This window comes from Hippoglossus stenolepis, chromosome 10 (assembly GCF_022539355.2).
Source record: "Hippoglossus stenolepis isolate QCI-W04-F060 chromosome 10, HSTE1.2, whole genome shotgun sequence".
In the NCBI taxonomy this organism is placed as follows: Eukaryota; Metazoa; Chordata; class Actinopteri; order Pleuronectiformes; family Pleuronectidae; genus Hippoglossus; species Hippoglossus stenolepis.
The window spans coordinates 8,292,373-8,306,028 of NC_061492.1; the positions used below are offsets into that span (position 1 = coordinate 8,292,373).

Consider the following 13,656-nt stretch of genomic DNA (forward strand, 5'->3'; position numbering starts at 1 on the left):
TCAAACACGACCTCTGACCTCACATCTCACGCCCGGCTCTCTCTCACCAACAGGAACCAAAACGTCCAGTTCAAGAAAAATTTCTTTGTGAAGGTTAGGGGTCATTCCTCGGTGCCATGTTGTCCAACTGTGAGGAGTCTAAAATAAGTGATCTTTAAAGTACATTGAACGATTTATAGCTTAATCTTCTCTCAGACATTCGTCTTCCTCTGACTGACTGGATGAATGCACCACTTATTCATAATGGAAAGACCTGGCAGCTGTTGTAGAAACATCAGATTTATCAGGTTCAGGAGAAAAACGAGGGAAGTCAAGATCAGAATCAGACTAAATATAAACTATACAGCTTTTTTAAATTACTAATGTTCTGCACCAACAAAGGAAGTTCAGAAACCTGGACACAGTGTTTGAATGCCACAGTATCCTGCTTTTCTACTGCAGTCCTCCAGGTAACATATCAATGTTTCTCAAAACCAGCCTAAGGCCTCATCCAGGTTTTTGAAAGCAGGAAATTGGATACTGGCGTGAATTAATGCAGTTCTTCTGATGTTAAATTAACCTTCCCTGCAAAAAAGATGTAATCTAGTTTGTGAAATCTGGAAAAAACAACCAAATTCACATCCAGCTTCTTATGCAGCTTTTAGCTACATGTTTGTTCGATTTTCTGACAACATCGATTTTGAAGCAGTGTCTCTTTGGCTCTAAAATCTTTATCTGTCATCAGAAATTCCTTGAAAGCACAGGAACTTTTTATGAACAGTCTCTGTTTGCAGCTGCATAATAGAAAAATCTGATCTTTTGAGGATCTGACTGTCATCCTGTGCAAGAAAACAATACCTGCATATACCTGGAATAGCTAAACTCAGTCAAATGTTTTTAACCTTAATAAAGGCTTATTATTTACAGATGATAAAAATTGAGAAACAGAGAGATGACTGTCCTTCTGGAAGTTTCATTATGAGGAGCCATTTTTCTTGTTTGTTATGGGTATGAATATTGTGTCATATGTATCAAGGCCTCAAAGCTGAGGTAAAGGCAACAAGGCCCAGACCTATGAACAGCTGCATGAGTGTGTGTGTGTGTGTGCTTCTGATAAAGGCCTTGTTTATGCTCGGGTGATCACAGGGACGACCGTGCCATTTGACTGAGGCATCGCCCTGGAGACCGTCTCTGATGTGCTGAGAGACACTCATGCCCAAACTAACTGGTGAATCCTCGTCGCAATCATACGGTCAGTGTCTGCAGACGTACACACACACTATGAACCTCAGACTGCAGATGCAAAAGACTCACAACTGAAGATCAACACATCTTGTCACACAAAAACCTGTCTTCTCTGTTTCAAGAGACGATCGTAGGAAATATACAAAGCGCAGAAAACCGGTACCAACAGTTAAAAGTACAGAAGGTTGAGGAAGACACAGACGGACACAGATAAATAAATGATGAAACAAACAGCTGACTGGTCACCAGCTGATGGAAGATAACTAACGACCAGCGTGGAGGACACAGACAGGTCTCATGAGACCAAAGGTCAAGGGTGCATTCACAGACGACTTTGAATGTGTGTGTGTTTGTCTAGCTCTCAGCACACGCATCAATAACAGTTGTTACTTGAACCACAACGTCAGAGCCACATCTGACACACAGCCAAGATTCACAAAAGACAACTAGAACTCAACATGATTATATCCTCCATGTCATGGAGACGTCTACTATTGTGGGAACTACAGGACAAAGACAGGTTTATAGATGTATTTATAGACAGATGTTGTCACTGCAATGGTGTCGCAATCGTGCAAGATACGGCCACGAAACTATACAGGTGTGTATTTGAGTTCTTGAATGAAGGGCGAGTCTGATGATGGGTGTGGTCTTTTGTTCTTGGTCAGAACGTCATCATGTTGACTGTCATGGCAGCTGGTGTGAGGCCATCGCAAACTAGTAGCCAATAGTTCAAGCTAGACGGTCAGGGCAGGACCTTCTTAAGAACTACATTATCACAACCTCCTCCACTGTCGCCATGTTTGTTGTTGTCAGAAACTCTCGACTCTGCGCTGTCCACTAAGGGATGTACAACCGTGCCAAAGTAAAGGATGCATGTTTTCATACGTAAAGGCAGCATATCTGATTTTCACGCTTTCTATTTCCACCTGAACAACTTCTCATATGAACCAGTCCTTTCCACACATATCCCACAAGGTAGAGGATTCCTACACTATGTGCTGCAGAGCGTTGTTTCTGTCCTTTTGGCACGAATGACAACACTGGTTGTGCTGCAGGTTATTGTACACTACATGAGACAGATGTCTTAGCTCTATGATCTAGATCCTGGAGTGCAGCCCTGTCTGTGTTAGCGACCTGAACGGTGTCAGTCCTGTTCCGTTAAAGGTGACAATACAATCACCTTTAATGGAATATCAAAAGCTTTCAGAAGATTACGGCTGCTGGAAGTAGAGCAACAACATGTGTTTATGTGAGCGGACGTGCGTGTGTCTGTGTGTGTGTGTGTGTGTGCACACGTGAGTGTCACCTGACGATATGAGTCACATCCGACAGTGACATAGATTACAGTTTAAATCAAAAACAAATGGATTCTAGGGTTAGAGAGGTGTAGAGAATAATCATATTTTAATCAAAGGTTGCATAAGATAACTCACTATTATTTCCCTTTAGTAGATTTACAAGCAAAAAACATATATTTTCTGGTTCCACTCTCTCAAGTGTGAATATTTGATCCTTTTCTCTGTCATACATGATAGTAAAACACTTTGGATTCTGGAAATTGAAATTATTATTTCCTTTACTGATGAATGAGAAAATAATCAATCAACATGAAAACGATCACAAGTTGCAGCCTCTTCCTGGCTTTATACAAGCAATATCAAAAAAAGCTGAATTATAAAAGTCTTTATTTTAAAATGTCTCCTTTTCAAAGCCTTTCCAACCCAACAAAATGGCCTCTCCGTTCTTTGTGAGAATATTTGACTAATGTAGCACAAAAAATAAATAAACTCACACTCGGAGAGAAGCCATCAGGTCAAAGCTCCCACACACACACACACACACTTACAGTGGGTACAGAAGTGGCGAGTGTGTGTAGAGTGTTCTGTGTTTGGCTGCGGTACAGTTGTTCTGGAATATGTGAAGCTTTAGGAGGATAACCTTTTAACCTGTCCTGGATTCCAAAACAAACACATGAAAGATTTATCCAAAGTAAACCAGATCAGAGTCCGCCGCCAAATTACAAGCAGGGATAAAGGAGGCAGATTGAAGCAGCTGTTAATGTTATTTTTGTGTGTGTGTGTGTGTGTGTGTGTGTGTGTGTGTGCACATGTGTGTGTGGATGTGTGTGTTTCTACAGTGCAAATCCTCTTTTAGAGGCCAGTTTTGAGCAGTCTGCTAATTATCACATTCTCTCTCATCTTGGATTTAACTACAGTCACACACCCCCCACCCCCCCTGGCAGCCTGGCAACAAGACTCCCCGGCAACAGTGTGGAAACAGGGTACCATGGAAACAGCCTCTCTCCTCCCAGCATTGGTGGGTGTCGGGAGATGGTGTTCAGGTGCAGAGGATTGTGGGATATGCTGTCATGTATTTAATGTATGTCTGCAACTCTTTGTTTTATACACTTGCATGTGTTTGGCCTATATTTCTTGAGTCTGGTGTTGGATATTGTTAAGATTTGAGAAAAATTAGTGATGTGTAATTTTACATTTATATAAATATACGGAGTAGCCTAAACAACTTAATTGACTGTAGGTTGGAGAAGGCGTGTGTTTTAGAAGTAGCTTAAAAAACTGGATGAAAACCAGATTGTGTTGCCAGTTTCCAACATTGTGAATGTCTGACCTAAATGACCTAATTCCCTCATAATTTATCTGACAGCTCTAATAACTGCAGCTGACCAAATTTGGTCAGCTGCAGTTTTGTCAATTTGACCGAAGCAAAAGTACAATTAAAAACTATATTACAGTCATTTTTTAAGTCATTTTTACAGAAAAAAGGCCAAGATCCTTCTGCTGTTGTGTTTTATATGATTGTAAACTGAATATTTCAGGTTTAAAAATAAACAAGACACTATTTCATCTTGGGTCTTTTTTTGGCATTTTTCACTATTTACTGATACAGATGATCAACTGATTCATTGAGGAAATAATCAATAATGACAAAAATTGTTTAATTGCTAGTTGCAGCAGTCCAGAAATTCTAAATGATGACACTATAACTAAGGAAACACAAATCATGAGTGAATAATACAAAACATTAAATACCATGTAATGTTATTAAAATGAAGAACTCATTGTTATATTAATTGTTATCAAAATAATTGTAATAATTAATCAAGATATACATTTTTGTTCATACTTCCCAGCTCCATTATAGCCCCTTTAAGAGAAGCATAGGTTTCCTAGAGATGTTGTTTCATCGGTAAAACAGCTTTAATGCAATTTGACCGAGCTTTACTCTCACAGAACAACCATGAGAGTGAGACGGGTGGAGGAGGAGGGAAATGTGAGGGAGTGGAGAGACAGCACTGGAAAAATGCCAGGAGGAGGAGAGAAAGTGGTTGAGTGAGCGAGATGGAGAAGCTCGGAGAGAGTGGCCGCAGGGAGAGAGAGAGAGAGCATCAGAGGGAAGGGAAAAGAGAGGAAAGAGAGAGAGAAGTAAAACTGATGCAGCTCCTGAGCAGAACAAATGTGTTGGGAGCTGCTGAATATAGGTCACACATCTCCACTGACTGCTACCTTCCCTCCGCTGAGAAAGCTTCCCGCAGTATGTGCTTCACACAAAACCCTGCATAATTTGGACGACAATCTATGGACACGGCTCTGCTATTTTTACCCCTATGGCTTTGTAAGTCAACATGAACTGCACTAAAGAAATGACCGAATTAAAGATGCAAAGAAATCACCCTCGCAGCTGCTTTGATATTGCTGTGTTTGCATTAATGTTTCACAGCTCATATGCAAGCAGCCACACAGAAGGCATCCAGATTATTCATATTTTAACGCGGTTCAAGTTCATTCCCTGAAAAAAGCGACTTCAGAGTGAGACCACTTTCACTGCTCTGTTACTCTTCTTATTATGGTGTGTGGTGGCCACTCACCAAATTACAGTTGTAAATAATAATTTACAGCCTTCCAGAGGGGAGAGAAGGAGAAAGAGAGGAGAGGGCAAAGACAGGACAGAAAGTACGGGCTATAAAAAGAGAGATATGATAAAGCGACAATGACAGAAGGTTTGAGATAATGTGTCACGCCGTCGCCAACGCTGTTCTCTCTGCGTTCACACCTGTCCGTCACCCGGCTATCAGTTCATGGTGGCTGTGCACCTGTAATCCTGTCCAAACTTATCACCAACACAAAACAAAATGTCACCACTGAGACCGAATGTCATCTACCTCCCCCTCACACACACACAAACACACACAGGTGTTGAGAACACAGAGTATCTTGATGTAGCTTCTTGGTAAATGGCACAGACATCACACTGCTCTGCTGTAATCTGAACACAAAGGCGTGAAGATCTGTGGTTTCCAGGATACATGCAACTTCTCTTTTAGTAAATATAAAAGACATTTTAAAGAGATCCTCAATATGGTATGAGAAGAAAAACAATAGGAATAAAATATGGAAATAAATCTTTGCATTGTTACTATATATTGCCCTGATATACACAATGTAATTATGTGGAACATTTCCCATTTTATTCTATCAGGAAAACAAATCACTGCAAGGTCTATTTCAGTAGCTGTTGTCTCAGCAGATGGAGTTTTCTCATTTGTCGTAGTAGATGTTAAAACCTCTATTGTCTGTGTCATGTGTAGGACTTCTCACCTAGTTTACTGTCTGTTGTCTGCTCTGTTTGTATTAATTATATTCTAAAGTTCTTGGAAGTATTTGTAATGCAGTGCTGTGTTTGGGTGATTCCCTAAATTTCCCTGGAACTTGAACTTACCTTTGTGTATGAAAGGTGCTTTATAAATAAAATGGCCTTGCCTTGCCGTAATGTGGTTGTAACTACAGCTGACAAAGTTAAAAAATAAGAGTTGAGATTTACACTAGAAAAGTCAAAGCATATAAGGTATAAACTGAGGGTCAGTTGCATCACAAGTTCTTAAACTAAAATGTGGAATCAACTAAAACAGTCATCAGCACAAAAACTATTTATAAAGTTTGATTATTTCTTCCTAAATATTTACACTTAGTACTGTACTGTCAGTTGTGACCATGTTTCTGAGAGGTCTGTGACTTTTAGACCATTGTACTGTTCATAGGGAACTGAACCAATTGACTAAGTTAACATTAGCTTTTTACATACAGCTCCTTTAGATAAGAGTAAAACATGATATTGTGGAATATGATCGTAATATCTGACCATAACTGACCCTGAGATTTTACATTGTCTTATTAAAGCCCATGTGAGTTGTGACTGTTACATAGCTAACATGAAGTTGAGATACGGGATATGTTTGTCACATCTGACCTGACACTTGATCACAACTTTTAAATCATGATGTAAACCTGATGTAAAAAGATTTTTAAATTATATTTCACAACATACACTAAAGTAGGGACTCTAAAGTTGACGATTGACCTAAAATCAGCCAAGTGTGCAAAACCAGATGTTTCCATCTCGCACTAAACTGCATAATATATACAGCTGCTCTAAAACACATTCTTTTCCATGGAGGCCTCCTGAATGTAAAGGTACAGTGGGTTTACAGAACTTGCAGTAAAGGTCACATACTTTCACATTTCTCTCTCCATCAAGAGTGAGTCATAATACTTAAAGGGACAGCACCCATTTACAAGTTGATATGGTTCTTGGTCTTATGAAATGTCTAACATACTTGGTCAAATACCCAGGTCTATAAAACAGCACTTTACCTGTATAAACAGCCTCACGTGACCTGTTTTGAGTGCTGTCTTTAAATGCTAATGCAGCCCTCCCCATGATTTTAAACATATAATTACATATTATATGATATAAATTATCAAATATGCATCCCATACTGTATCCCTTGTTGTCTGGGTTTAATTTTCCAATCCATAATGTCCCTCCATCACTACAAGCACAAAGCAGACAGAAGAGAGAAAGAGAGGGGTAACATCATTTACCACACATTGGTACAACAGCGGAGAAAGCAGAATGCGGCTGTTATACAGTCTATGGGACGCGAATCTCGTCCGTGTGAACAGCCGGCGGCTGCTGCTGAGAACGGCGCTGCGCTGCTGCGCGCCTTCGTCGTACAACCTGCCGCGAACTACTGCCCGAACTACTGTCCCGGCAGCTGAACACGGAGTCTTCTACACAGCTGGCAGTGGAGACAGGGGCCGAGCGCTGGCTGTTCGGGAGAGCATTTCCTGGTCAGCCTAGACTGTATATAAGGTCAGCCCGATTCTGCTTCTCCGCTTGTGTTGTACCCGTTAATGGTTGGTAGTGCGCTGAACACTAGTCTTCCACACGGGCTGTGTGGCACTCCAGCTCACGACGGGAGAGGCGTCGCCAGCAGCTGCCCTCCCAGCCCAGCAACAATGCCACTGGAGTGAATGGCTGACCAGCGGAAAATGTGTCCGTGAACAGCCGCATGGAGCGGGCCTCTGTAAACGATCAGGGCGGGGACGGGGGGCCAGACCATGTAGGAGACTTCAGTTCTGTTGACACATACCCAGAAGGCATAGTCGCCCTACGTTTTGACTAGAGGAATAACAAAAGTGTTTTCCCAAGTTTTGGTTGGTAGACATGCAGATACCCATTAACTTACACTAACAAGTGGATTTGCATGCTATGTCCCTTTAAGAATAACTGATGTAAACCATTGCAGGTGAAGGTACTGTATGCTGATAAATGAATGTAGATGTAATTTTTTCCAATAGCCTGGTTTATATTTGATTCCCAACACTTGATACTGCAATATACTGAAAAAAGTACAAGATATATGACACAACAACATAAAATTCATCCCAAAATTACATTCAAACATTCTGCTTTTAGGTTTTAATGTCCCTCTAGTTTTCTTATTGTTGCCTCAAATGTATCCAAAGGAACATTACTACTGTTTTCCGTCTACCGTAACCAGAAGAGGATTGGGTTGTGTTTTTATTTAGAGCACTTCATGTCACAGCAACAAGCATATTCTACTACTGACCAACCATTTCAGAAATGAGGGGATTATACAGTCGTCTAATGCCACCTGACATTTCATGCTTGGCTGGCTGGCCGGCTATCGTGTTTTCTGCCTGGGTTGAGACAGAGACAGAGAGAGAGCGGTCAGCTGTTCACTCTTTCTGGTTTAGAGGATGGATATAGCGACAAATGGAGGAATGCTGCAGGGATATAAGACTGAGGGGTGGAGTGATCGGGACAGCGGAGGAATGAAACTAAGTGGATGTGGGACAGACAACTCCCGAGAGGATTGGATACTCAGTGGCCCACTGCATGAAGTCATATTTCTGGGTATCAGGGCTGTGAGCCTGAACATACATAACTCAATAAGTCACTCCATTTTCAAGTCTCGCATTGGCTTTCAGAGTCTGTGCTGTGCAGGGCTGCAGGGTTGGTTATGTGGTGGTCTGAGAATCAATGGTGGGATCGATTTATCGCACACAGACTGATGGGAAATGGAGCAGCAGAGATGGTTGTAGCATTTTGCTGTTTTGCTGTGTGACAGTAACAGTTGTCACAGTAGTGTCGTGTCACCATTTACCCGTCTTATTGTAAATATGACACATAATTGCTGCGACGGAAAAGGCCTTGTATTGACACCGGTGCTTGCCGTGGCCTTCACACATTCTCACACACACACACACACACACACACACACACACACACACACACACACACACACACACACACACACACACACACACACACACACACACACACACACACACACACACACCAATAAATGGCATGACATCGCTGCCAATGTGAGAGGCATTTAAACCCATATCAGATTAATTTAAGAGGGAGGAGGATAAGTAGCTTGGAGAGGGCGGGTATTGAGGGGGGGGGGACAGGACAAGTTGTTTCATCAGATTGTGTGAATGTGTGTGTGCACGTGCCAGTGAGTGGTGTGAAGATCACAGTGGAAATTTGGGAAGGGGGGGATAAAACTTGATCTGTCTTGGATTAACAACAGTGAGGAAGGTTTGTCAAATAAATCCCACAGATGAGAGGAGGCACTGGGAGAATGAGCAGGAGGGTTGAATTACTGATTTACCTAATATTCAATTATGACACCAGTTTTCAAACCCCTCCTGTCTCAACTAATTCATTCACACACACACAATTATCCTTCCTCCTCCTCCTTCCTCTTCCTCCTTCTTCCACTTTCCAGATAGCCACCCTCCCCCTCCTCCTCTTCCTCCCCACCACCCCCCTCCTCAATTCCTGCAGACGCGTACCGGCCCGTATCCACCCTGTGGATGCCCGCTGCCTCCCCGACCACGGCGCACTGGAGAGCAGCGACAGGGAGCCTTCCCTCCCGGGCAGCATGGTGTTGCTGCTGGAGGCCAACACGGTCTTATATATATACCCTCGGTTGACAGATTGGCTTTAATCCGAGAGCAAGCCTTATGGATGCAAAAGCCCGTGTCAGCTCTCGTTTGGCCAATTTATCTGCGGCTCTGCTCTGAATTCGTTCACCGAGCGAGCTGGCACCACAGGCCCCCTGCGCTCTGCAGGGATAATAAAATAACAATAATCGATATATGGATGACCACGCAATGACACAGGCCTATTCCTTGTGTGTGGGGGGGACACTCAGGTAATGGTTCAAGTCGAGAGAAGCAAAGCAACACCTGCCCCAACCGAACCCGATGTGGATCAGTGAAAAGAGAAACACAGCAGTTTATACAGGTCGTGCACGGGTGCAAATCCAAGCGCTGCATCAAACGCTTAATCTGTCATTCATGTTTAGCTGAAAACCGGTGACACATTTTCCGCCGTGGCTTACCTCCGTGAAGAACGCGTCCATCCTTCCCTACACTCCTCCCAGACGACGCGCGCCCGGCCCCGCAGAGCGCAGACACCGGCTCCGGTTACGTGTGCGCAAATCTCGCCGACGGAAAGGGCGAGCGTGCCTGTCGAGATGGGGGGGAAGGTAGCGCTGCCTCCTCCGTGTTGGTGTTTCCCATTCACCGGGCGTTTGTCTTCATCTCCGGGATATGCTCAATATGCTCACACACACACACACACACACGGACACGCACCTCAGTAGCGTTGGCTCTATGCGCAAAGGAGACGCCACATGAGGAGAATCCAAGGAGGCTGTGATGAAGTATTGAAAAACGTCCACGCCAGGGAGCCGCTGCAGGAGTGTCTAATTGAAGCGGCCCAGGTCCTGCCTCCTTTCAGCGTTCAAGTGTGTGTGTGCATGTGTGTGTGTGTGTGTGTGTGTGTGTGTGGATGTGAGTGTGGTGCGTGGGGTTGAGAGAGAGGACCAGTCCGGGGGCAGAGTGAGCTCGACGCTCTCCACCTCACGCACCAACGGGGCGGTGCAGACTCAGCCTCCTTCAAACACACACACACACACATCCAGCTCATGCATACACACACATGCACACATACAGTACAAGGTGGTGCATTCTGAAGCTTGACTGCAGGTTGAGGGCTGATGTGCACATCTGGATTCTTATTTTTATCTCCAGTCACAAGTGGGATCAGGGAGCCTGTTATGTTTTGGGGGGGAAAACTGAAGAGATGAAAGAGCATCTGTCCCACTTGGCCCAATTACAGGTGTTGATCCTGAAATGATCCAGACAGCAACTCCAGCCTCAGCTTTTATATATGATTGTTTTTTCTTTCCAAAAGAAGGAAAAGCGAGGATTTATACAACAAGAAATAAAGAGTGTAAGACCAGTATCGCTCCGCTTGACAATTTCAGGAAAAACAGCTGCTTTTACTGAGGCGGGTGTAGCTTTCTGTCTTTCATTCCTGTATACTGTACATAATCAAAAACCCAAAGCCAGTGGTTTATAGGATGGTGTGTGGGTTGGTTGTTTGGTTGGTAGGTTGGATGGTGTGTGGGTTGGTTGTTTGGTTGGTTGGTAGGTGGGTTGGTTGGTGTGTGGGTGGGTTGTTTGGAGCTTTTTGACATTTCACTGATTTACAAGGAATTTACCTATTCAAGGGACTGGCATATACAAGTGTTTGCAGTTTGGTGCAGATCCAAATAAAAATATCATATGTATGGTATAGTAACAAATCGGGCTGCAAACCTGTATCTACCTTCAGTAGATAATCTCCAATTATTGTATCTTCAATAGTTTTAGAACTATGTCCAAACAATATGACAGAGTTGGTGCTGAACTGCAGAACAGATTGTTTTAACTTTATTAATGACTATGAATTACTTGACTTTACTAATGACCCAAAGGGTTTTCTCATTCTTTGCTTAAAGGTGATCTGAAGCAATGGTGACAGATTCACAAACCCATAACAAAGCTACTAGTTTAAACTTCCAAAAAGTGCTACTGCTTTTTCACACCTACTTTGGATGTGTAGAGATTATTGTTGAAAGATGAATTTTAGAGTTGATATGAATACATAACAACGTTGAGGAAGAAATCCCCCAGCACTCATTGACAGGATGTCTAAATTAGCCATGAGGCAAGAGCTGTCAGCACCATTCACTCTCATGCCAAAACCAGACCACAAAGAGACAGAGCGAGGGGGAGAGTTAATATGTCTGTATGATCTTTCCTAAAAAGCCTCCCCCTCGATTCATTAGGAGGAGGAGGCTTGGTTACAGGGTAAGTCAGAGCCTGTGTGGGGTGAAAAATGATATCTCACAACACACTCACATATACATGGGACCAGAGCAGAACGACAGGGGGTAAAAAACACTCCCAAATCATAGAGGATAACACAGTGTCCCCAGTGACACATGCTTGTATGAATGGAATATATAGACAGCTGGTTTATGTGATGTGGACCGTGTGAGGTTCTATTCTCCTCTTCAGAAGACCAGGCAGCAGGGGCCAGGTGCAGCTATCAGCAGCCCAGCAGGCTGAGGCCTCTCTGGGGTAAAGTATTGTGAAGCTCAGGCTGCTCCCTCTGGAGCCCTGGAGGTATAGAGGGGGGCCTCCTAGATGCATGCGTGGACGTATTATTTAGCGTTGCCCTCCATCTTCATCAGGGAGACAGTCCAAAGGCTAGACCCAACAACGGGGGCCCCACTTTTTGTTGAAAGTGTGTGTGTCAGCAGGGGTGACGGGCGCACACACGTGCACATACACAAACAGTCAGGAAATGAGACCTGATCTTTATAATCTTTAATATGAATGGACCCTAAGGGAAGAGAGAACTTGCGGGATGAACCTGAGACTTCAGCAGGACTGCACACACTCATGTTCACTGTAACCTGAAGGAGAGATTCTCTGTTCTTACAGTGAAGTGGCCACAAGAATAATAGTCCTGATAGAAAAGCCTTTGTTCAGTTTCTTTACATCCAATCCCACCTCTGAATCCATTTCATATGATCATGTGGCATCTACTTACTATTATATGAAAACCCATGTAGACACGGGGAAAACATGCAAACTCCACATTCATCCACACAATTCTCCTACAACCTATTTGCTGTGAGGTGACAGTACTGCACCCCAGTGGCACCTCATTACAACCAGAAAGATCAAAATGAAGAATCAAAGAAAAAATCTGATATTATTACAGAATTACATTATATATTAGTTCTTTAATCTGTAAATCTGTTTATGACCAAGCCTCAAAAAAGGATTACAAGTCTTTGAGTCTTTAATTACACAGGATGTTGAATAACTGACAATGTTATTTTGTTGTGATGTGGTCAGGTTCCTCAACCTGTTTGTTGACAGAGGACTCTCTGTTTGATTATCTGCCTGCAGCGCTGCTTACAAATCATAATTGACTTATGTGATCTCTGTTGTTTTCCGAGAAGTTTAAATTTTAATGAAGTCCTGCTCTGAAGGACAAAAGTTTGAGGTCGATGTGCTGATTGTGGAAGATTTTGAATAGACCAGGTATTTACTGTAAGTTTTCACTGAAAGCTGTAAAAAGTTATTTGATGTGGTAATTAGTCGATCAACTGAAAATCCATCCTCTATTAATGATTGATCATCATTTAGGTGATTTACCAGGCAATTGTTTGGTTGTACCTTTTTAAATACGAGGATTTGCTGCTTTTCTCAGTTTTATATCATCATAAACTGTATATATTTGGGTTTGAGGCTGTTGGTTTGACCGATCCTTATAGTAAACAATCAATATAAAAATCTTTGTCAAAGCCCAGGTAGTAAGGTACGCTAACACAAAGAAATGCTTTATTGATTTTTCAAAATATAACTTTGTGCTAGACGTCCTGTTGTAGCTCATACTGTCTGCACTAACCCCCTCCTGACCAGTACTCCAGGGTGCGTAAAACAAACGGCCTGGACATAATTTTTGATCTGGGTCTGCATGAAAGTCAATAGACCAAATGCAACAGCCACAGATTTGCACAGAAATGTCCTGGGAGTGCAGAGGCGAGGATGGGTAGGAGGGTTGGGGGTGGGGAGGAGGCTGCAGCTCGTAATTACATGGCTAAAAGCCATCGACCCAAAGGGCATCTCATCTAACATGCACATGTATACAGGAACACACAGATTCAGGGAGAGCCCCACACAC

General features: G+C 42.9%; 1 protein-coding gene across 2 annotated transcripts in view; it reads right to left on the reverse strand.

Moving 5' to 3' along the window:
* The window catches only part of myo10l1 (myosin X, like 1), a 45,186-nt gene extending 34,705 nt beyond the window's left edge, over nucleotides 1-10,481 (reverse strand). For both annotated transcript variants that reach the window (XM_035169110.2, XM_047341795.1), the window contains exon 1: nucleotides 9,968-10,481. In XM_035169110.2, the coding sequence (XP_035025001.2) occupies nucleotides 9,968-9,988 (21 nt within the window). In that variant the 5' untranslated portion in view covers nucleotides 9,989-10,481. The remainder of the gene's footprint in view (nucleotides 1-9,967) is intronic.
* Between the last annotated feature and the right edge of the window lie 3,175 nt (nucleotides 10,482-13,656).